Consider the following 26,219-nt stretch of genomic DNA (forward strand, 5'->3'; position numbering starts at 1 on the left):
CACATCCCTGCTCCAGCTACCTGCAATACTGGGCTTTCCTGGAGCATGCATGGTGTCCCAAGAAGCCAAAACTCCTAGCACTTCCAAATTCTACAAATAACTTAAATATAGAGAAGGAGAATAAAATTTCTATTCTTCTAGTCTATGTGTGTGAGTATAACATCAAGATTCTCTGAGAAAACCAGCAAATTCATGAGTATCCCCCTATGAGGGGCATCACCTCAGGAGAATATTTTAGGTAGGAAAAGACCTCTATGATCATCAAATCCAACCAAGTAGAATATAAAAAGAGAGCATCCTAACTCATTCAATCATGAAAAACGAACTTGGATGCTAAATTTGCTCTCCTCTTAAGAAGTTGTAATGTTAGTGAGACTATTGAGATCTCTATTAGTATTTAGCTGTCAGCTCCATAAAAGCAATGCTAAACTATGCATCTTAATGGATTGGAAATCCTATAACAATCTTACCAACTTATCTTTCAGTAAAATATTCTTGAAATCATGAAGAGAATAAGTGTCCCCAATGCTCTGCATATTACTTCTAATTCACACTATAAAATTCAGTTTCATAAAACAGTTATATATTCCTCACATTCCTTAAGGTAAGACTTTGACAGAACATCTATATGCTGCAACTGTTCATACAGTAATCTGAGCAAAGCTGGTATTTTGTAAGATTACTTCATCAGTTTAAAAATTTAATAATGGCTAAAATCTGTTCTGACCAAATACTTTTGAAATAGAGTATCTTTGGGATTAAGAATACCTCTATGGTACCTGAAGACAACACAGGAACAGCATCATCTCTCTCAGACCACATATGGTTTCTCTGATACTAAGTTAATAGGTAGCATTTAATCATCTGAATTTTTAAAAAATATATATTTTGGCAAATTTTAATCACTTTGTTTAACTGCAAAAGATGTAGGTGCTTCAGCAACCACCTAACTGTATGCTATAAATTATATTGTGCAACAATGCATGATGAATCCTTTTTTTTTTATTCATGTTTTCACAGGTTTCCAATTCAGTACTTCACCTATCACCTGCAAATTAGATTCTGTGGTCCTTGGTTGATTCTAAAGCACTTTAAAGTCTCAGTTTAAGTAATAGATAGAAAAGATTCACTTTCTTAGACACCAAAGCACTTACCATCAACACATACCAGATTTAATGTACTATCATTCTTAATAAAAGACTTTCATTAGTGCCTAGTATTCTTATTCTCAATAAAAAAGTATCAAAAGGACATTCTCACAGATATGTAAACTGTTTTCTGAAGTCTGAAGTAGCATAGAGATCAGAAGGTAAGAAGTTATCTAGAATAAATATAACTATTTGTGCTTTCTCCAGCATGAGGACCATTGATCTCTGATCCATTTGTTTGAATTTATCTAAAATCCTATGGTTCAGTCAGTATGCTACTTCCAAGCAGCATTTTAAAATATTAATTTATCCTTACACGATTCCATGAATATTCACAGATTTGTAGAGATGAACAGAACTGGAGCACTCAGCTGACAAGGAACATCAAAGAAGGTATTTAGAGAGAAGTGTTTATGAGTTCTGTTATGATAATGGAATATATTTTAAATTTGCAAAGGAAGTTTTTAGCCCAGACTCAAAATCAAAACATTATTTTATTAACTGATATGACAGAGTTAATTTGAAAATGACATAATAATTAATACTGCAGGGTTTGAAGACCTTAAAATATGAGAATCTTAATTATGAACTGGGAAAGGTAGATTTTGTTTAGTTCTCTAATATGCAATTATAAACAAGCCAAACTGTTCAAATTATTAGGCACAGACAGAACAGAAAATCCAAAAAAGTTTAAGTCTGTTTCTCAGGGACATTGAACCACTGTACTGCATATGTAACGAGAAAATGAAATCCCTTCAAAAACGTTTATGCATAAATTCAACTGATTATGCTGTTCATTTTGAAAACTCTGGCTCATATATATTTATATATAAAAGTGTAACTTCTATGTGTTACTGAAACTCACTCCCTGACAGCAGTATCACAGGCACAGGGTGAATGCTGAGCCAGGCATCACCTTCAGGGATGAACTATTAATGACTATCTGCAAAAGTAGACTAAATCCCTGGAAAAGCTCAGAAAGCTATTTTTGCAGCTGCTGCTCAGGAAATTCCTCTTACACTGGGGAACTCTGCTGGCATAAAAATGTCAGAGATGATAGGATTATCTTCTGAATTACCTGCTCATCAGAGCACAAGAAGAGGAAGACTTTACATCAGAAATACTTTGAGGGGGTGAGCTTTAAGTACAGCTAAATTTATACCATGATAAGGAAATCAGCAGAGCTTTTACCACTTCAAATCTCCTCTGGGTTAAGAAGCAATGTACTGGGGCTGTGTAAAGCTAAGGATAGATAAAGTCCTGTTAAAGGTGCCCCAACTTGCTTGAATGGATTGAAAATATAGGAGTAATTCTGCTATCAGTATAAATCTTTGCTTCAATGTATGACTAATTAGATATACATAATGTGAGATGAAGATGAACCATCAATCCTAGTAACTTTAAGATAATCATTTATATGTTATGACTATTCGATATATATATATATAATAATTTTATATATTTATTTAGCAAAAATATCTCAACCATAAAACCTCCAAGAATATGGAATCTAGACAATTAATTTGGAAATGGGTCAAGCTGTAAACACTATTGAGTGACTGCAGTGACACCTGCTATTTATTTCACTATATATTCACTTCTGCAGTCTTCCAGTTTCACCTCTGAATGCTCATTTCATATATTGTGTTAAATTTCTGAACTTCTCTCAGTTAATACTATAAAATTAGAAGCATCTGAAATTCTTGGATGGTTAAAAAAGTATATTTTAAAAAATATAATAATTTAGATGAAAAAGGAGCAGTATGTCACACAATTACAGATGAATACACGCTCTTCCTACCTGCAAACCACACACATCACTTACACAATCATACACTCTACCATCTACTCTATAAACCTAAAGACATACAAATATATCCATCTAAAATGAGATTAGATGTGTAGAAACATCGAACTATAATCTATTTATTTCATGTTTATGTCTATACTTAAGAAGACCAAAAGCATAGTCTTACACTGATAATAGGGATGTTGACCTTGTTTTCCATAATATTTCTGTTAAGTTACTTGCAAAATTAAGTGTTAAGCTGTCAGGGTCAGCTCATGTGGGAGAGCAGACCTAGATTCATCATGTTATCTATTGCTTTTCTGGAAAGATAAATTTAAGATTAGCAAACTAAGCCCCTCCCCCCCTTTTTTTTTTCTGGATGAAAAAATTAAACAACCATGAAAGGTCCAATCTAAGCAATTATTCTGAGCATACACCCTTACCTTAAATTTCATAAAAGAAATGACAAAAGTTGGGATTTCTTGAAGTTCCTAGCAATATGAAACAAATGGGAAAACGAGAAGGAAGGGGGGAAAAAAAAAAAAAAGGAAAAAAAAAGAAGCAAAATAAAATAAAGCAAAGCAGGCAGAAAGTCCAGAGAGAACAGTAAGAGCCACACATGTAGGAATACAAGATGTACTTACAACTATTATCAAGCTCATGGGTCTGCATCATATATAGTGAAGTAATTTTCATGTTAGATCTGATTTCCAGATTGCTAGTCACTACCTCATTTATTTCACCTGGAAAAATAATTACTTACCTTAGAGTAACAGTGTTTCTTTGAGATGTGTTGACCACACAAGTTCACACATGTTCATAGCTGGTCCATGCATGAGATATTAGACCCCTTTTAGTTCTGGAAATGCACATGTAAATAGCTGTTCCCTCTGACCACAAATAAGAAATAAATTTAAACCATTACTCCACTTCTTCCAATGCACATTCTTTATAAACTGAGCATTGAAGCAGGAGAGAAGATGAATAGGAATTTGTGTGGACAACACATCTTGAGGAAACACAGTGACAGCTGAGTTGAGTTGAGGGTGGGGGAAGATGGTTAGTAATCTCCTCTTGCCCTCTCTCTCTCTGCCAAAATTCACCCAGACACAGTCCAGTCTGGAGTAGGATTCTTCTAACTAAATGTAGGCATCTGCAACTGAGAGATAGGGACTGAGACAGTCCCTTTTCAGTCCTTTAGGCCAAACAGATAAAACCATTTGTATCTACTGTTCAACTTATTCTACAGCAGGAACCTAACACATGGTAAAAAAAAAAAAAAAAAAACAACCAAAACCTTCAACAAGAAATTAGGATTACTCCAAGAGTTTAGGGGACAAGAATCTTGCAAGGCTATCTCTCCCAAGTACCTGGATTGTGTGATAAATATTTATTTAGACTATACTTCAGCAGGAAGACAGACTAAAAATAGGGGGTTATACTGATCATGAAAACAAAAAGCTTTTTAATCAACTACTAAAACTATTTTACCTAGGGAATGGATTAATCTGACTCTGTTTTATCTCTGGTAAGATGCTCTGAAACACAGGCTTCCAGAAGACTGTTTGTTTAGGATACTGTCTTAAGAAAGATGCCATCTGAGAAACTGCCTGTCTCTTGCTGACTACCAGTGGAGTGTTGTAAGCTTTTAGATTTCAAAGGGGAATCCTGTCCTAAGTAACTAAACTAGCCAAATTATATAGAGATGGACATGGATACTCCAGGGCAGTAAAAAGTAATATACCAAAATTACTGTGGATTGCTAATGAAATATCTTAATGATATTTAAGAAGAGGTAGTGGTTCTGAGATCAGCACCTTAGCATGTCAAATTGTGTTCTGCTTCCTAGTAATACACATAGAATTCTGGATGCAACTCATTATTTGCCCTTTCATAACTCATGTGCTAGCATCTCTGTGGGTCCAGCCAGAGACAGGCAAAGCAGGGAATGGCTGAATCCTGCATTCTCCTGCATCATCTCTGCATAAAGCTCAGGGGAAGGTGGTGAGATTGCTCCTCAAAACCCAACCCCAGCAGAGCAGAAGGCCTGGCCAAGGCTGCTGGCATCAGAACCTGCCCTCTGTGCCATGGTATGAGGATGGCAGGACTGCCTCAGCCTTAACAGGCCACAGCACAAGGCCTCACACAGGCATAAGGAAGGAGAGCCACTCCCTTCAAAGCTCTTTTCTACCTCTGTAGGGAATGCAGAGAAGCACAGATAAAAATTGCTGCTTCTTTCTCTCTTGCTGGGGCTGAGCAGATTGTCTCAGCAGTGCTTCCCGTGCTTGCCATGAAGAAAGCAAATCAGCACTGGGAAGTGAGTCATGACACTTTGGCACTGCTGAGCATTGCCATTCCAGTGCAAGCCAATGCACTAGAGCATACACAAAACAAATTCCAATGAAAAAACATGATTGAAACAATTCCTTACTGCAATGAGTTAAACTTCAGTGTGAAATAGAAAGGAACCTCTGTCAAAATTGTAAAAGCCTCTCAAGCATAAAAGCCCAAACACTCTACCTAACTAATATCTTGGACTATTTTTTTTCTGATCCAGAAACCCAGGGTGATAGAAATGTAAATGAAAGATTTCTTCAGGTAACAAATTATTACTATATCATTTGTGTTATGTTAAAAACATATTAAGGAACTTTAGGATCCATTGGTTTGCTACTATCTACAATAACTGTTCATGTTACTTTTTGCTCCTGCCACTCCTGAAAAAAGGAAAATATCTGCAGAATCACTGTATCATTTTCTCCACCTACTAAACAGCTGCAAGACTTGTTCCTTTATTATCAGCTAATCTTTCCCAGTTTTCTGTGCTTGCTTGTCACTTGAACTGTTCATCAAAAGGAAATATAATAAACTTAAAAAAAGCTATAAAATGTGTTTATAAAGCCCCCCCCCCCCCCCCCCCCCCATTATAAACTGTTTCATATAGTGATGCAACTTACATCATTCTCTGGCACATCAGTCACTGTGTGATGAGGATCGGGATAGTACTTCAAAAACTGGGCCACATAGGTCATGACAGACTTTTCATCTGGCTTTTCAACATCCACATCTAGACAAGTATAAAACATGGAAAATCAAATTTTTAGCTGAATGACATAAAATGCTTCTTAAATGTTTAAACACTATGAATAAGCACATCTGGCTTAAGACATTCCAAGTAGTCCAAACTTTTTTCAACTATGTATAAGGTACCTTCTGGGTCAAGGAGTCTTGGGATTCCTAGTTCTGCTTCTGCAATTGTGAAGGCTTCTTCCAGGTTTTCTCTATTTGACCTTCCCCTCACTTTCTCCATGTCCACCAAATCTGGGCGGATAGCATGAATAACAGAATGAAATGCAACACCACTCCTCCAGCTTTGTCCAAAATCCTTGATTTCAATTCCAAATTGCCTAAAGAATATGAAAGGGAAAGAAGTTGCTCATAACATCAGAACTACGTGAAATGGGGAGAGACATGAATGCTCCACCCAATGACTACCCATCATTAAACCAAAACCACTTGTTCCTGTCATGCCCAGTCAGGTCAACTATAGCTCCATCTACCCACTGCATAAATTATTTTCTGCCTATGAATATCCAAGTGGTTTTTATCATATACATGATGTATTTGTCTCCAGTGGGCTTGCTAGTGCCAATTAGCAAAGAGTCAATGAGCAATGAAGTGCCCAAAGTTCTCAAAGTAGAGTATACAGTCCATAGATGTACAAACTTCCATTCAGTATTATCTCTTTCCCTATAAATCCCACTCCATTAAAACTGCTGCAGTTCAATTAGGTACACCAATATCATACAAATAAAATTTTAAAAAACCTGCGCTAACCTGTTATTTTTTAAAATGATAGCGTGAACAGTGACATGAGTGCTGTTCAGGGGAAACTATAACACAAATTTCTTAATGCTCTTGTCAAAAACATGAATAATACTATAAATTAATATGCCCAGGACACTTAATATGACCACTAAAAATAAACAAAAATGATCAAGAAATAGCAATACACAATAAGAAAGTAAACAGAACTGAATCACACTGCTTCTTTTACCAGTAATTTTGAAAGGTTTGGTGATCCACAGACAGCAAGACCATTTTTAACTTTGAGCAAGCAAGTATCCTTTCAGGACACTAAGACACTGAAGTACTCTTGCCATTGGGAGGTTCAAACAACAGTAACAGAGCAAAGCTTCCTTTAAATCTCTCTGTGACCCATGAAACACTTTCACTGTCTTTAAGGAAGTTGCCCCTGCAAACTGCAATGTGAAGCAGGCTCAGGTGAAGTGTGCGACTATGTGTCAGTCAGCTTCTTCCTATATATTTTATCAACTTTTGCCAGTAAAAATGGCAGTTTAATTTATGTATCTATTTTCATCTTGTTTGTTTACATTTCTGGAAATAAAAGCTGATCACTTTACATTGCTGTTGCCTTAACAGTAACATGCAAAGGAAGAAATTCAAATTAGATTGTACTTCTCTATAAATTACTATATTCTACCTCTCCATAGGTTTGAATCTTTGCAATTATTTTTTTTTCCAGAGGCACCATTTAATAACTGACCATTTCCCCTCTATATTTTGCACAATTGATTTTTTCAAATAGCAGTGATTCTTTAATTTGAGCGAACAAATCCATGTTATTTTACACCTCTGATTTTCTTACTGTGGAAGCTGTCAAACTACTATAGTATCTTTGATATAATTTACGAGGAGGTTAATGTCTTTTTGAAAGCTGAAACAGGATAGGGTAATATTACAGAATAAAGGAAAAAATCTTGAGTTAATTAGTCCTAGCAAGAAATAACTCCAAAATAACTTGGATTAAGACAAATGAAGATTGAGGGCAATTTGTGTAATAGTATTTCCTTTGTATCAAAAAACTGCAGGAGGATATACATAACTTTTCATCACTTGCTTTTCCACAGCAAGTGCCAGAATTTAGTGTTCCTGCAAGTTTTCACTGAGGAATGCTTAATCAGTGTGCTACTGGCAGTGTCACATCAAGTGTTTTGGCAGCAGGACTAATGCACTGTCATTCAGACATCTAATTCCCCTTTCAGCTCCTCATTCTGTCAGAGATAATCCCATTCATTAGTCAGAAACTATAAAATATGATCCCATGCAAAATTAATGTAAATCATTTTCAGTATTTGCTTTGTCATATGGTGCTAACATTTAGCAGACTGAGTTGTCAAAAAGAATATGGTGAGGGGCTTTATAATTATATACAGAGGAAGGTACTATATAAATACAGAGCAAAAGGATGATCCCTGACTGAGGGAGCTTAGAATCTGAGCAAAAAGCTTGTACTTAAAACATAAAATCAGTTCATCTGTAGTTTACTTACTTTGCTGCTGTGTACTGTAACCATTTTAACAAAGCCTTCCTGGCACTTCCTTGGACCTTGGTTACCACCTTCCGTTTGCTTGGAGGACTTGCAGTTTCTGAACTGACAACACTTTCCACTGAAGAAGCACTGCTAGACAAGGGCTGCAGCTGTGGGAGGTTGCTTGCAAGCTCTTCAATCTGCAAGGAAAAAATATTAATTAACTCTTTGTAGATAATCTTCTTGATTCACAACACTTTCTTCAATAATTTTCAAATATACTACCAAAATAAAGTGTGCAGAAGCTATAAACTCTGTCTCATTTAAACATACATTACAGGAGGTTTACAAATGTTAATGTATGTGCCCAGGTGATGGTCCTAAATTCAGAAGCACTGGGCATCTAACAATTATTGACTTCACACCCTACAGCTAGAACAATATGCATGTGTGTCACGTTATCTATTATAGAAAATTATCACCAAAATATAAGACAATATCTTACATGTAGTTTGAGTTCAGATTATAAAATAATCCACTCATTTCAGAAGAGTTTCATTCAATTAAAGAATGGAATTGACCTCAATGATCTCATCTGGATAGTTTTGTACTTACTGTTGCACTGTTGTGGCATAAGTTCAATTGTGTTTTTATTAGAGGTACCTTGTGAAGAAATAATTAATGCACTGCAGGCAAAGCACATTAAAAGTGCTTGTTGAGGGTGTAGGATGGTAATTATGTCTTTCATCAAATGAAAATTATTAACTTGATTCTTTCAAGAACATTAATTTGACTAACAATTTGGTTCTTCAACACGACAAAGCTATATCCAGAGAATGTTGCAGGATTTTTTATATGCTGTCCTCTTAAAACCCAAGGTTGTCACATTGCCAAATGAGTCTGCCAGAATGAGAATCACAGCTTTGTGAATTCCTTCTTTCATGTTAGAATTATGTACCTGCTGGTGACAGCTAGAGGAAAGGTCAAAAAATGACAAAAATGATGCAGAGAACTAGTTTCAGTAAGCCTGAAAAACATAATTTTTTTTGTGTTCATTTCAAGGAGCTATAAATGAAAATGTCAATATCATTCTGACTAACTTTTATTCTGATGAACTCTGAACTACTGAGGCATCATAGTGGTTGATGATGAGGAGAACAGCATCCCTGAGACACCATGAGGGAGCCAAAGAACTTCATAGAGAAGAGCAATAAAATTAGTTGTTATTTTAAGTGTTGAACAGTGACTCACTTTGTTAACCCATATGGACAGGATTTAGAAGCCAGTTTTACCTCCCACCTAACTTCAACAGAAGGCAAGTGGTTTCTCCTCTAGAAATTCAACCCCTTCTCAATCTACATCACTCACAGGTAAATTTCATCCTGGCAAAAACCTGGCAGATTTCATCTCCCACTGAAATCACCATGTTGACATGTATGGTTTGAGAATAATTACTGACTGACATCTAGTATAGCAAAATTAGGCACAGTCACCACTGAGGTGGCAAAAGACACTTCTAACAAGAATCCACAACTCTTACTTTCTTCTTTTGCTATGTTGTATTCTTTAGAGAAAGCTGAAGAATATGTTTTGGTGATGAAATGACTCTGTTCTAGGCAAAGAACAACCCATTCCACATACAAGTATCTAACTTTACCCAATGAGAAGCACCCCCACCATCAACTGTTGCTTTATTCAGGGTCAGATCCTCAGCAAATTACAAAGTGACTGAGCTACTGTCAAAGACTTAAACAACACCAGTTCATGTTATGATCTGAACCATTGCTTGAGCAAGTGATTCTGAAGCATAAAAAATTAGTACCTGAAAATATAAAATTATGGTCCACACCAAGCCAAGCACAATGGAAGGCCTGCCATCAGCAATATCAGTTGAGTTTATGTTGACAAGCTTAATCTGCACAGAAAAGAAAACGTGTTACCATCACACAGAAAGAACATCAACTATGAAATGCACATCAAATAGGCTCTGTATTTGAAATGCATTTCTGCAATCAAACAAGATTCTCAATTAAAAAACCCAAATATTGAATAGTGCAATTTCACATTTAGACAAGTACAATTTCATATTAAGATAGACTTTGCAAGTAATGAAAAACTTTTACGACTACTCCATGCTATTATTTGTAGAAAAAATAATTTCAAGCAGAAAGAAAAAAAAAAAATTAGATAGAAACACTGTACAAACCGGAGATCCTCTGTATACGGACTAGCGTGAAAAGCAAAAGGAAAAATATGACACAAAAATAAATTTTTAATGATTAATTATTAGGTAAATGCATTAATCTATTTTTTAATGCAAGGAAAGCATATTTTTGGCATATCTTACAAGAAAATTTAATCAGGAGAGCAAATTAAATACTATGCAATAGATTTTAAATTATGCAGGGATTTCTTGATATAGTTCTAACCCATGTGTAATGAAAAGAGAAAAGTGAGTTAAAAAATAAAAATATAAAAAGGAAAGGGGTGGAAAAAAACCAAAAAAAAGAAAGAAAAGGGAAAAATAATTCTAGGGCTCTCCTGCAAAGAGCATTTTATTGTAAAGGATATCACAACCACTGATTAAGGCCCCTTTCCAAGACAAGCCTAACAATAGCTCTTTTAAAAATAGAGTGGGAAAAAATTAGTTGTCCAAGGTCAAATTAAGTTTTTGTACAAAAATGGGAACAGACTTCATTACTATTAACTCTCAACTGCTAATCTACAGTCTGAACAAAATATCACCCTAAAATAAATTTGTAAGATAGAAGGAAATAAAGAGGGGAATATATGACAAAGTAACTAACATGTAGATAATGCTCAAAGAAATTAAATAAAACAGTGTTGGAAAGTTAGCAACTATGTTATTACTTATTTCCTCAGCAAAACTAGGAGTCAGGCACCATGATAAAAATATGAATAACTGCCTAAGTGTCCATCTACAACAACTCCATTCAAGGACAAAGGTTGAGGAAAAACCTTGGTGAGCAGTCTAAAGAAAAGATGGAGAATGACTTCAAGTGACCTCATTTGTCTCTCCAAAACAGAGAAAATACTGCATTTCTCTGAATCAGCAGTTGGAAATCCACTAGACAATGTCGAGTGCAAGCAAAATGTTGTCCAGACCTCTGTTTTTTCCAAATTAAATTTGCACAGGCTGCTTTGGAAGCAGCAGAGCAGAAGTCCCCACACTTTACAGTTTCAATCCTCTCCACCATGAAATTGGCATAACTCTAGGAAAATTGACATTACTAGCTCCTCCACCAGTCAATAAGGAAAATTTTCTATTCCCTATCTTAAAAAAATAGACGTCATTTTCCCAGCTGGACCAATTCCAAGAAAAGCTTTTCTTTTTCCAGAAAGTGAGGTTATTTTAGTATCTATTACAAATTAAAAGATTTACAGGGACTCAGCTAAAGCTTCTGATTAGGCTGTTGTTCACAGAAGCACAGCCTATCCAGTCTGATTATTGAGTTACCTTTATCTTATACACCATTAGGATGAATCTAGAACTAAAAATAAACTTCTCAGAACTATGAGAACACCAATTTTGTCCAGAATCGTATCTGTTAATTGCAAACTGCAGTTTGTAGTGTAACAGGAGTATTAGCAGAAGTCTCTGCTATAATAAGGTTTATTTTTGGGAGACCTCACAGAGGAAGGATTTCCTGTGTGTGTTTGCTGCCCTTTGAGTACAGCCCAGGGTTGGTGTTCAGCTGCTCAAGGGGCATTTGTTGTCTGAATAGTATTCCCACCTCCTTTGGGAGAAGAAGGCTGGATAGAAGCTTCCTTTAGGCTGAATTCAGCTTATGGAACACTGCTATTGATCATCCTGATACACCTGACAATCTGCATATTTCCAACTCCCTCTAGAAGAAAATCTGGGACATTAATACAACTACTAAGAGAAGTCTGGACAAAAATACTGAGATATCAGTGCTCTGGCAATCTCCTTTGATCCTTGGCAGGCCATTTCCCCAGCAGCACTACTACAGCATTTCTGGGATCCAAGCTGGGTCACCCACCATGCTGAGACACGGAAACTGAGGCAGAGTGGGTTCTGCTCTTCGCCCCAGCCTTGCCTTATGCTTTGCATTAACAAACTCATTCCTCAAGTGGGTACATTGTGAGATAAAGTGGACTTTTGCTTCAGAAATAGATTTGTCTTTGCTTGGTTATACACTTTCAATTTTTAGAACTTCCCATTTGGATTTATTTTTACAGGCATCTGCCAAGATTATTTTCCATATAAAATGACTGTAGTTAGGTCTAGATGTCAGAGAGTCAAAGTGATGGAGAAATTACCAAAATCCAGTAACTCCCAGTGAACAGCATTGTGGAGACATAAAATCCATCAGGTGTAACATCAGCGTTGACAAAAATTGAAGTAAAACAAAGAAATTAGGGGACAAAATAGCTATAATCTAATGAAAAAATCCATATCTGAGTCATTACAGTACAGAGTGAATTCAGGAAAAAGGGGAGAAATACATTGTTTTTGCATGATAGTCATAGTTAGATTAAAATCGGTTTTTAAGCAAGTTTTCTTCTTTTGTTAAATTTAATTTTCTTTTCCTAAAACAGTCACAGCACTGACTGTACCAGAATAAATCCAGCAATTAGTCTGGACTCCTGGCAAGCTAATAAGGGGTCATATTATCCTAAATTTTCATATCTGTAATTTCAGGGAGTAGATTTTTACATGTAAAAGCTAGTGAGGACCAGAAATTTCCTTTTTTAAAATTATAAATTAGTGTCTCTCCTGAACTAAAGTTCATTTTTTGCTGAGAACAGCAACAGGGAAGCAGATATCATGAGGAGCCAATAAGCACATTAAAAAAAAACAAAAAAGGGCAAGTTTCACCCTATGCCACATATCATAGTATTGGATTTTTACCTTACAGCAGCTTTTTTTAGGCACTGTGTAGAAACTGAAGACTGCATACACAGCTCAAATTTTGAAGGACAAAAACAGATGGGTAGATACACATTGTATTCTTATGGAGACAAAGGAAAAAAAGAGTAAAACCAGGGCAAAGTGCTACCATACCTACCCGTCTACCTTCTAGAAACTTAAGAGCTGTGCCAATGTTGGCAACCCAGTGAATTCTCTTCAGCTGACGTCCCTGCTCACAAGGCTTAAAGAGAAAGAACAGATTAAACTTCAATTAGATTTATGCTTCAAAAAACTGAACTTCCAGATTAATTGTCAATGCCTATGTACAAATGCTCCTTGGAAAGGTGAAATTGTTGGATTGTACCTTCATATACACACCATGGGGAGGACTGACAGATACAGGGGGTGCAAATGTGATAATTCCATTATAAAAAAGTTACATATGTCTTAATCTCAGGATGCAAACTTTTGGCTTCAGTCTGTAAACATCATTAAAGCAGAAAACTGTTTTTCTAATGTAAAACAACTACTACAATTTTGATATGCATGCAAACACGAACATATATTTTTATGTATATATGTATATATGCATTTGAGAGAAGACAACATTCTCTCAGTGAAATACCTTTGCCTGCAATGTATAAGTCAAAGTGGTTGTTATTTTTAAAAATCAGTTTGAAGTGAAGACATTTTATCTGAGAATTTGTGTGCCATCTCTCTAGTACCTTATTAGCAATTGCAACCTCAGCTAAATTCCCACTGAACAATGAATTTCACTGAACTTAAGACATGCAGGCTAAAAAAACACAGATTTTTTAAAAATTCTATCAAGAACATATGCTAGGTTTCTAAAACTCACAGCGGAATCAAATTCCCCGGTGAATTTTACACTGTAATGCAAATGTGCAACTATTGTAATTTAAATTCCCATTCAGGATTTTACAAATGGCTTTAACAAGGGCCTTCTATAAATTCTGAATCCCTCTTGCAGTTACTACAGGATATCATATGCTAGTATACGTAACCAATAAGTTCACCAGACACTATTCTCATTCTGGAATTTCTCTTGTCTTCCCCTAATTAATATAGGCAGGACACAATCCAGTGAATTTCACTGTAACAGGTGGCATCACTAATTTTTTTCCTGTTTCACTACTTCTGATTTGCCACAAGAGGGAGGCTTTCTGTCTCAGACTAACAGAAACTGAACGGGGTGCATTTCAATGGAGCAGAAACACACGGAAAGTAAAGCTTTTTCCAATTTCACAGAAAAATCGCCTTTGCAGTTTGATTTACTGCCTAATTTTGGGGTTCACCTGCAATCAAAAGAGAGGTGATATATGAAAAGGAGAGCAAACTGCCTGCACGAGAGGGAGCCTGAGTACCTGAGCTGAACAGGCTGCACTGCTCCTTCAGGTGCTGCCACCTGATCTGCGAGCTGCTTTGGGGAAAGTCAGAGCCCTTGGCTTAAAATCCTTTCATTTCTCTCCTCCATACACAAAACTAGAATGCCTCCCGAGAGGCAGCCTGCTTGCTGTGTGCATATCATCCCCTCTGTACATAACTTGGCTGTGAAAAAGCCATTTGGCAACATTTCAGGCTCTTTACAGCAGCAGAGCAACTGTCAAGGCAAATGGATACAAGCCCCCATGAAATTTGAGGGGCTTGTATGAGGTTTATCTGAGACAAAGCCATACATTGAACAGGAAATGTCTCTTTTTTTTTTTTTTTAAAGATGCATAGAAATGACCCACGGTTTAGACTTTGATTGTGTCATAGCAAAATCCAGATGAACTACAAAAACTAATACAAATAAGAAATTTTTATGAGCTACATGGCAAAATTAATAAAAATGCATATAATCAAGCATGCCTGTAATAATCTGTAATAATGCTTTGTAATCAGATAATCCACTTGGAGAAAAACTTATTCTCCTATGAAGGAGTAAGGTTTTTTACAGCATAGAAATACAGAAACTTCAGAAAATTTTATCGCACAGAAGTTATGCAACTCTCTTGTATATTTAGAAGGAAGAAAGTTCTTACCAGCTTCTGCCCTGAAAGAACCTCCAAAAGGGCAATTAGCATTACCCCATCTTTGATATCTTCAAACAGGTCATTCACCAGCATGGGAGGATTGCGCTGAAAAGGGAGAAGGTTTCAGATATTACAAAGGCTCACCAGTATTACATCCTAACTCCATTGCTCTTGAACAGAAACCCCAAGAGAGTGGCTGGTCCCCTTCTTTGTGTTTTATAATGTTTAATGTCAACATATCCTTTAGCCACTGCTTTGCCTTTAACATTTCTGGCAGGGGAGTGTAACATTTTGTGGATTTCTGCAACTGATGATACAAAGGAAAAATCTCCTGGCCTCTGCAAGCAGAGAAACACACCAACAGCTGCCTGTGGTTCTACAAAATACACACAATTTACATATGTACTATTACAGTCACATTTCAATCCATCAGATTATTTTCCCTCGTGTTAAGTACTCCACAGAAATTTCACTCTCTCAGTCCAAGCAATAGGAGGAGCTGTATGAAGTGAAGTTCCCTAGAGTAGTGTAGCAGGTTGAGTGATGCTGCCACTTTCTCACAGCTGACAGTTGTCACACTGAGCTGCTGTCTTTCATCTCCCTTCCTCCAGCCTTGCAGGTTTCGGGTGCTGTCAGCATGTCTCAGCTCCTACTTAAGACAAATTGCTCACCAAATGTCTTTACCTTCACAAGAACAACAATAACAATACTCAAAAATATGCAAACTGATGATCTTTTTTTAAATTTTAAATAACAAGGTCACATGATAAAACTGTTTTATTAAATACACCCCAGTTTGTGGAATTATGGCTCTCATCTGCTCAGCAGTTTAATGATCACAAAAAGTCTCTCAAAACCAAAAAAGTTTAGTTTTGGTTCAGCTGACAAATAGAACAGGCATCCTCCAGCTACCATCAGCTTGTGAGAATTCATATACCTTATGCTGATGATCAAAATTATAGTAATGATTATGATAATAATAAAAATAATGACAGTAATACTAATACCTGCTCATTCACTAAAATTACAATGAGACTACAGAATTCTTGAAAATACTTTAGGTTTAATAGTTTACTTTCGGGGTACTTGTTGAAAGAAGTGCTTGCATAGCAAATTATCTATTACCTATTTTTGTGTAGAAATAGAGATTTTAAAATATCAATCTAACAAATGAAACACTGCTCTTGAAAAGGTAAAAATGAAGTAACAAATCAGGAGAAAGAAAAAGATCCTGGCTCACCAAACAAACAAAAAAAAATTGCTCAGCTTGGATAAAGTAGTATTTCAAACAAACATAATTTTGATATGAAGTGAAAAAAGAACCCCTCAGCTGGAAGCAGACTTCATCTGAGATTTGACATGCTCTAATAGTCACACTAATAGAAGAGCCTATTTTCTCATGTATATAAAATAAAGCAGCACTACAAGTCATTATGATGGTATATTTAATCATAGCTCTTTTTTGTTTCCTAGCAATACAATAGATAATGCTCTTCCTTGGATCATGTTCTTCCTTAATATAACACCAAAGAAATCAATGGAGCAAGCAGTCACTGAAGATTAATTTGTCCCAGTCTTGCATCACAGGCAGTTGACACAAACACAATTAATTTTCCTCACCTTCTGTGTTATCATTTCCTGTTTGAAGCTTGGAGCAGCTTTGGTTTTATAAGTATTACCACATGATGAAACACTGAAGAATTATGTGCTAAAATGATTCAGCCATAAAGACAAGAGGATTAAAGCAGCTGCCATCTCAATCCAACAGGAGGTGAAAGCTGAAAAAACCACCTTACCAAATGCCCCAGTAGTGAGGTTTGTGTCTTGAAATTGACTCTACAGCAATGAAGAGAGATGGGTTTCTTACAGTAGGCAATTTAGGATACATTTAAATTGAAGGGTCAGATTTCCAGTACCCTGTGATTCTGATGTCCATCAGATGTTTGTCAGACAACCTCTCTGAGCATAACACAGCTCCCTTCTAACTTGTGTGCTTAGGTATCCTTTCTCACAAACCAAGGCACAGGTCAGAATTTGCCTCATCCCAACATGAAGCCAAAAGTAATCTGAAGTTCATCTGCTAAGCAAGTCTGGGAAGCACTTCTGGTTTCCCCAGAGCAGAACTTCACTCTGTTAAAGTGTTAAAACACTCTTCATCCAAGCCAAACTCTTGCTCTGAACCACCCTTCAGTGGTCTTGAAAAAAAACTAGATTTACACCCCAACTGAGGCTTGATAGCATGGTAAGGCAGTGAAAGCATCTCAAGCAAATTAACTCCTACAGTACTAGAATCAAACATTGGTTTGGGGAAAAAACAGCTGTAGAGAAAACACTGAGCAAGATGAAAAGCAGAAAGAAACCATCAAACACCAAAGCTGGTAAGAGCTGCTGCTCTGAAGTGTGAGAATCACAATTGTCCTCAACCCAGCAAGCTGAAATGCACTTGTGGTGCTGGAAGGTGGCATAATCACAAACACTGCCAGTGTTCAGCAGCACACACCATGGATCTTACACCAATAAAACTGGAAGAGAAGGCAGATACAGTACCTCTGTCACAAGATCTCATGTATAAGAGATATATGTCTCCATACCCCTCTAGTATGGAAATTTAGTTAATTATATAGACTGCCAGAAATGTTCTCAGTAATATACGATAATTGGAAGTTTTAGACTACCCTGAAAATGTTAACACCTAATTACAAGAGTTTATACTCTCATCATGTTTCATAAATCACCTTTTTTTTTTACTACTTTGGGCACATAATCATGAAATTTGGATTATTGTTATTAAGTCACTCTCAGAAATATGGAATTAGTTATATTTCTAGTGGCATATACAAAAAAATAGACTCCTCTTTCACACAAGCATAGATATCAATCTTATACCCCATGCTGATATGCATACTAACTGATAGTGAGAAGTTCACATGTGCTTATTTATTATATATAGACCATTGCATAGGATGACTTAAGCTACTTAAATGTTTTCTAGCAGATCCTCCACTGATATTTATACATCTTCTGTTGAAATTGGTAAATACCTACTCCTTGGCTGCATATATAATGTCAAATGAAGTGAAAGATGAAAGTGAACACTGATTACTTATTAGGCCCCAGAGAAGAAAAGTTTAGGGTTTTTTTACAGTATATTCACTTAAAATATAATGAAAACTTTTCAGTGATTCAGACTGAACAACTATTCACTTAGTTCCTTAGTGCACGGCCAAAATACTAACTGTAAATCAGTAAAAGAAAAAAAAAATTTGCAATTTTACAATGATGAATGTACTTCAGATCTTGTATTTTTGTATATAAGTGTAAAGCCGAGCAATGCAATCAGCTGCAATGATCCTAATACACTCTATTTTGAATGCTGGAAAACCTGTGCAAAGAATTATCCTGTAATAGTAAAGAAAACCCTTCAACTGCAAACTTTTTGAAAAAAATTTCTTGGCAGAATTCAGAATTTACTTCAATGAATAATGAGACATTAAATCTACAACTTTTCAGGTTGTCCACACTATGATTTCAGGTACCTCAGTATTCGATTAAGGTTTTTTGCAAGCTTCTTCAAGAAAGAAAAACAACAAATTAAGATTAATGATCTGCTACATGCTTCATTACATGAATTCTATTAAAGACTCCTTTATTGCAGTTTATCCAATCACAGTAATGCAGTTTGTAGTGATAATGGTACTTAGGAACAGTCATGTCCCAAGGAGGGAGTCACACTCAGAACAAGGAAATTCATGTGATCTGTAGGAGGAATATGAATTAAATGACAATGAATCTTCAAGACTAATAAACTAGATTTTGGTCATATTAAATATTTATTTAAATAACTGTATTTAAAATTGATCATAAGTGGGAGCTGTGGAAGAAATGCTTTGCATAAACTTGTTGCTCTTAAAACTTGTCTAATTTGGTGTAATCTCTCTGAAATATTCTGAATTACCTAAAGAACTGAACATTGGTACATATAAAAATATTTGAATGATAAGCCTCAAAAAAAGATTTTTGCAATCTCTAGAAATTCTTCCTCATATTCAGTAAAATAAGCTTTGTAAAATCCAAACTTCAGATATGGAAGAAACACATATTTGTTAAGCTTTACTCTTTTATTGCAAAACTTTTTCTTGCATTTAATTTCTCATTTGCATGAGAAATTACAAGAATCTGTAATTTCTACCGGAATCTTTTCTTCACACCCTGTACTTAATTTCTCCAATGAATAAATCATATAAAACAAATAGCAGCATCTGCATCATAATGAATGTCTATGCAGACACTGAAACAATTTTTGCAACATTAATTTTTAAATAATCTTTCAAAGACTGCTGAAAAAATGTATGAAAATCTATCCACATGCACAAAAATGAACAAATATATGTAACTACTGAATTTGTCTCTGCAGGGAAATGTATGTGAGAACAGCAATGAAATTTCCATTACTCTGCAAAAGCTGGACCCCTCCTCTGCCACAATTTAATTACTAAATCCATATGAATGTTTTCATATTTCTTACTGTTAGAGACTTTTTTAATTACTTAATCTGAGGGACTCAGTCCTAAGTTTTGCAGTATTAATGCCATCACATAAATTAATTTAGCATTCATGGTTTAACATTGAGGTCATATGCAATACTAGCTGAAAACATATAGTAACTGTGAAAGCAGAAAACTACCAGTCAGATTTTACTCATTATGCAGTCAAGATGGAAAGTAGCTTATTTTTTTCTCTGTCAGTGACTAAGATACAGGGAGCCCCTGTTTTCCCACTTGAAAAAGACAAAAAGGATCAGACTTAATTAAATTATGAAAACTGATGAAAGACCAAGTTACATTTACATTGTAAGAACAAGCAAAGATCATGGACAACATTGTATGTGAAAGCTCTGTGTCTTGATATACCCGTTTCTTTTTCTTCCTTTCTTTGCTGTGAAAGATAAAATTTTGCAGTTTCAAAAGCTTTAATTTGAGGATTAATGCCCAGGTTTAATTCAGCATTATATAAATGTTGGATAAATAAAATTTAAAATTTTCATCCATTCTTAGTTTTATTTTAAATTTATATCCATCCTCTGCTTTTTTTTTTTTTTTTAATGTGCACATACTCTTAACGAATACACAAAATTAATAATAATATCTTTCAGTATTTGTTGTTCACTCTATCAGTGAGTTTACACTAATACTTTGGTGAGTACAAATACTAAAATTATCCTTACAACTGGGAATTAAAATGTTATTTAATTGGGTTAAACCCATTTACAGTCTGTGTTTTAAATTTTGAAACTACTATTCCCCCAAACTTTCATGAAAGGTGAAAAAGGCAATAAAAAGCACATGACTCAGCTGTTAAAGACAGTGATATCTTTTTCATCCTCTTTACTCATCTAATCCCCTACCTCAAAAATTGGCATAGGTAATGAAATGAAAAAATATTTAAGCAATTGCTGCTCTAAATGCAAGTAATGTCTCCTTTTTGAAGTATTTAGTGTAAATTCGTTCTGTATTTTAAATTCAGATTTTGAAATGATGCTTTAAAAGATAATAAGAAGCATACTCAAATTATGTCTATACTTGAAGCTGAGATTAAGATGAGGAAGGACAGTTCTACAACCACAGAAAAACATGAATAGATTATATGGAATAAGAAAACTTTTTGTATGCATGTTACCCATGCATATCTCATTTACCATTAGTTGAACTGCACAGATGCACAAAAATTCAAAAGGATCACCAGAAAATAGACCACTCTCATTTCACAGATTATGACCAAATTTCTGCAAGTGGTTGGCAGAGAAAACATGATTTCCAGTTGATGAGTTGCACCAGATTACTGCTCAGAATCACAGAACAGAGACAGCTGGGGAGACTGTAGAGGGACAGATGCAGCCTTGGGCTAACAGCCCAACCAAAATGAAGCTGCCTTACTCTACCTGCTAGTTAGAACACTTGCAGGTCTTCTCTGTTCATCCTCTCTGGGTGAGGGCACAACTTGCACCAAGGCTGTTTTACCTCCAACTTTTGAGTTGTCCCTTAATTAGCTGATGCCAAGTCCTTTAATTCTCCTCTGTGAAAGAACACCTTCTAAATATGAAGTATAATTTTAAAAAGGTAGCAGTCTATCGTAGGAGTGAGAGAGAATAAAAAATTCACACCTTTCTCCTGTTGCCTTTCATAAAATTCAATGCATAGAACCAGAAAACCATTTAGGCTGGAAAATTGCTTTAAAATTAAGTCCAACCATTAACCTAACACTGACATGTCCACCACTAAGCCATGGCCACATCTGCACCTCTTTTAAATACCTCCAGGGATGGTCACAACCACTTTCACAGACAGCCAATTCCAGTGCCTGACAGCCCTTTTGGTGTAGAAATTTCAGCAATGATCTTGTTTCATTTATCTGTTTTGCTCATTCGTATTTATTTGTATCCATATTTTCAAACCCATTTGTAACATTAAATAGCCAAAAATAAATTGGTTTAATGCTCGTTACTGAATTAGTTTCTGTTCCAATTAGAGCATTACTTTTTAGATGAAAAACATGTACTAAGATCTTACAGATTTGCAGGGAAGAATCCTTTACTCCTAGCAAACCCTGACAAACTGTCACATCCTTCTTAATGTTCCCAAGCTATGAATTGGTCTTGGTTCTACCTAAAATAATCAAATCACATCTGTATATCCATTTTTTTCAAATCACTCCTCCTGACAATATGAGAAACTGCTCCTTTTTAGATCCTCCTTTGCTCTACTCAACCAATACAGCTTAAGGATGACAACTCTACCTTTCCTTTGTTACCTCCAAACCCATCTTTCAAATTGCTACAGTAAAACACCATCAATCTTTGTGTAGAAACCATTCATTTCTTCTGCTTTTGAGATTTCATGCAGTACTTAATTTCAAAACTCCTCAAACTCATTTATGATGAAACATTTCTTTAGATAGCCATGGTGTTAAGAGTTAGATACCCTAATTAGAGTTTTCAGTTTTCTCTTATTTCCTCCTCTTTTCTCATTAATAATTTTATGAGATTATAAAAAATGGCAATGAAAGCAAAGAAATACAGACTTTCCAAGAGTAGCCAAGAGATAGAGACAATTTGACATGACATTACTGTTAATTTTGAATGCATATACTCAGTCAAATTCAGCACAGTGTTTCTGGATCAATGGTGAGACAGAAAGGCAAAATTCAGATCACCTTCCCCCTATCTACGTCTTTTTCCCCTGGCTCAGCTTCACTCCTTCACTCCCAGCTCCTTTACCCCACAGCATGTATTGCTGTTTCTCTGCTGTAACTTTGAGGCCAGCACTTCACAGTGCTCTTCACTACGTACCAGACTAGTAGATGCTCCACTTTTTATTGGGTCAAAGATGACAGCAGAATGCAGATGATGCTGCCTAAAAGTGGGTCTCCTTCTAGGACTTTCCACATTTCAAAGGCTTCCAGACAGTGGAGATCTTACAAATCTTACAGTTTCTTTTGAAACAATCAAAATTACAACAAACTTTTACAAAATTCAAATAGCCTAAATACTGAAATTTTGAGTTAAAAGTAAGGACATGAGTGCAAGGGGATTCCTGGGCACTTCAGACACCCATCTGTATTTCCTACAGCTGTGATTAACTCAGAAAACATATTTCCACTTACATATTTCCAAAAACCTTACTGACAAAGTTTCAAAAACTGAAGTTTTAAACATTTAAGAATTTGAACGGCACGGGTCACTTCTGTTGAATCTAATTTCTATAAATGATGCTTCTCCTTTGGCAGCATAACAGTGGAAACGGGAAGCAGATCCAGATGATCTGACTTAGGCAGTGAAGCAAATGTGCTGACAGCCATCAGTAAAAGTATCACAGACACAGCTTTCCTGCTGAAGTGTGAATTAACACAAAATCAGTTACTACAAGTAACTAAAAGGTACCTCAGGTAGCTGAAAGTCAGGGCTGTGGGTGCATAACTGCCTGGCTTGAACGTGTTTGATCAGTCTTTACAGTATCAGGCACATTAGGGAGCTACACACCTACACAATCAAAAGGTTCATCTGAACCCTCACGGCCCAAAGGGACGAGCACAGCAGGAAACATTCACAAATCCCAATCCAGGGCAAGATCTTTAATTGAGCTGCCACCACGACTTTGTCTCTTCCCAAGGATTAGTCTGTAGAACAGGGAATTACCATGACATGCACACACACACTTGTAATATCTAACAATATGATACACATAACCTACCTAATAGTTCTACTTTTCCATAATTATCAGATTATTATTAATGACGAAACACAATTAAAAAATAGATGAATATGAAATAAGAGTTATTTTTCTCTTCTGACACTAGTTCACAGCCCCCTTAGCTGATGCTTTAGCAAACACTGAATGTCTTTAAATTTCAGTTAAAGTAAACAGAACAGAGTCCTTAAGTTCTGTCTTACACAAGGGGCTGTTCCAAATTATTTTAAAGACAACATGGGCACAGACCTCGCTTCCAGTGAGAATCCACTGCAAGAAGTCTTGAAGGCAACTTTGTTCTGGTAGTTGAATTTTACAATGCCAGTGCAGTTAATTTCACAGTAAGCTCTTCCATTACATTCCTCAGCAATGTAAATAAATGTATCTGCTCTACCATACTGTCTTGTTAGATCGAATCACATGATACAGCATTAAATGGGCTTCCTGCTTTGCTGGGCTCATTTTTGAGGGTATTATTTGCCAGCTCCTTACACAAAAGTTAAAACAGTGCTGCTACAGCTATTCTTGACTCAGTTTTAATGATCATTAATCTTCAGGTTTAAAAATACATATTGCAAAAAGCTGCTCTTGGAGTTTAAAATTCTAATTTATTGGACCAATTCGGCTAGAGCTGTGTTGTGTGAAAACTCCAGGAATGCCAAACTGAATCTCACTGCTTATGTTTTCAAATAAGGTTGGTACCGGTTATAGCTTAATACATCTAAGCTGTGCATAAATCACAGTCTTTACTCTTCTAAAGACAAAAACAGGAGTTTTAAATTATGTTAAGAAGAAGCAACAATAGTTTAATGACAAATCCCACAATGCATCAGATAAATAATTCAACACTGGATTCATGAAGCACTCACTACTTATGTCTGTATCAAACTACACAAGACGTTAAGTTTTATTCAAATATATTGTGTGCAGTAAGTCTAATATTTCCATTTAATAGAAAGCAGTTTCAGATGTTTCCTCTGGCTGAAATACCAGGTAGTGTGATGGCCTGTTTCAGTTCTGGCCAGGAAGCTGGGTGGCTGCCTCTGGACACCACTGCACTTCTGCAGCTGACCACTACCATGCTGAGATTCATCCTCAGTGGTGTGCAGATGAGGAGGAAGGAGTTCCTTTTTTAACTTTAGGAAATACTACTCAGAGAAATCTGACATGTTCTATTCTCCTGAACTGTATAGGTATAGATTAAAAGGATTGATTAAAAAAAAAAAAAAAAAAAAAAAAAAGTTTCAAAGCCATGTGTTACCTTAGCCAGATGAGTATTGATCCATTTTGTGAAAGTCCGTTTCTGCACTGATTCTTGCTCATCTGAGAATAAAAGGAAAACCATTTTGATTAGACATCATTGGATACTTTCAGATTTACATGGTGGAAAACTTCCTACTGACAACAAATGTATTCTGCACTTGTTGGAAACAACTTTCTGTTTTATTGAGACAGTCAACTTTTCCTCTAGTCATAACAAATACTTCATATTATTACAATAATCATCTTTTTGAAGAGTTTCACAGCAAAGTTCAAGTATTAACAAGCTAATGACCAGAAAAACACCATTTAAAATCTAAATGTCAAGTGAAATTTGTGTTCTAAATCCATACTATACTCACCCAAGGTCTGAGCATCTAGAACTTCTCTATACTTTTAAACTAGAATCCACATCTCCCACAGCCAAACTGCTTTTATGTATAAAGTCAAATAGGGACTTGGGAAAAAAATACTTCTTAGCATATGTGTTTGAAAATGTTTAGAATGTTGAATTAAAGATTTGAAATTGCATTATCAAACTTATTTGTCCCCTGGGAGATCCTGGCAGGAAGGAGCCATTAGCTAGCTCAGGCAGTTTCTACACCACTACTTACTACATCCCTTAGTCCTGTCTCAAAGCCCTTGTCTGGTTCAGAGTGAATTTCCCTGACTGTCACATAGTCCCTGTGGGACAGCTGCCAGATGCTCAGATAAAAATAGCTCCCAATTCAGCTCCTCCAGCTTCAGCTGCAAGGGTCACAGCACTGGAGAGAAGAGCATCACTGCATTATAACCAATCCACAAAGTCCTGCCCTGTTCTTGTGGGTAAGCAGTTTTGACACATGGAATAATTTCACAGCAGAGGTATTCAAGTATTCATGACAGAGATCCTTTTCTTTCAAAAAAAACCAAATCATGCTGTTACCATCATCAGGTCTGAATGAATACCTTAATTTCCCAACAAAATATTCAAATAAATACAATTGCTGTTTGATGATATTTACTTTTCGTAAAAATATGGGCATATCCCAAAATCTACAGATGGAATACCTAATTTTAGCTCCTTCATTTGCTAGCCACTTGTGCTGCACTGAAGAGCATTTTTCCTATTCCACATCTGTAAAATTAAAATGGAACATTCCTTAACACCCATAAAAGTTCTGGAATAGATAGCTACTAAGCTTGTTGCATTCTTAACAAAAAACCCATTAATTTAGGCTCATGCAATGCTGTTTCACAATTAGGGTACATAGGGATAGAAATCACCACACAAAATTCACAGGTAAAAATGTTATCTTCAGTTGGTCAGTGGTTGATATACATACATATACAAACACCCCCAAAAGTGTCTGTCTGTGCATTGTAATTCAGGAATATTTTCTTTATATATAAATAACATCTCGCATATAAGAAATATCAGGGGGAAAAAATACCTAAACTCACCAGCATCTATTGCTAGATGATCACACTTTATGCCTAAGAAAACAATTTTGCATTCTTTAGTTTCCTTTGGT

The 26,219-nt window shown here is 35.8% G+C and overlaps 1 protein-coding gene across 1 annotated transcript in view; it reads right to left on the reverse strand.

Moving 5' to 3' along the window:
* Positions 1 to 26,219, reverse strand: part of SYNE1 (spectrin repeat containing nuclear envelope protein 1) — a 283,485-nt gene that overhangs the window by 209,493 nt on the left and 47,773 nt on the right. The window contains exons 3-10 of the mRNA XM_079330874.1: positions 24,707 to 24,768; positions 15,212 to 15,307; positions 13,324 to 13,407; positions 10,476 to 10,496; positions 10,092 to 10,184; positions 8,291 to 8,469; positions 6,148 to 6,344; positions 5,895 to 6,004 (exon numbers count right to left, since the gene is read on the reverse strand). Coding sequence (XP_079187000.1) covers positions 5,895 to 6,004; positions 6,148 to 6,344; positions 8,291 to 8,469; positions 10,092 to 10,184; positions 10,476 to 10,496; positions 13,324 to 13,407; positions 15,212 to 15,307; positions 24,707 to 24,768 — 842 coding nt within the window. The remainder of the gene's footprint in view (positions 1 to 5,894; positions 6,005 to 6,147; positions 6,345 to 8,290; positions 8,470 to 10,091; positions 10,185 to 10,475; positions 10,497 to 13,323; positions 13,408 to 15,211; positions 15,308 to 24,706; positions 24,769 to 26,219) is intronic.

Source organism: Erithacus rubecula, assembly GCF_903797595.1.
Source record: "Erithacus rubecula genome assembly, chromosome: 2".
NCBI classification, from domain to species: Eukaryota; Metazoa; Chordata; class Aves; order Passeriformes; family Muscicapidae; genus Erithacus; species Erithacus rubecula.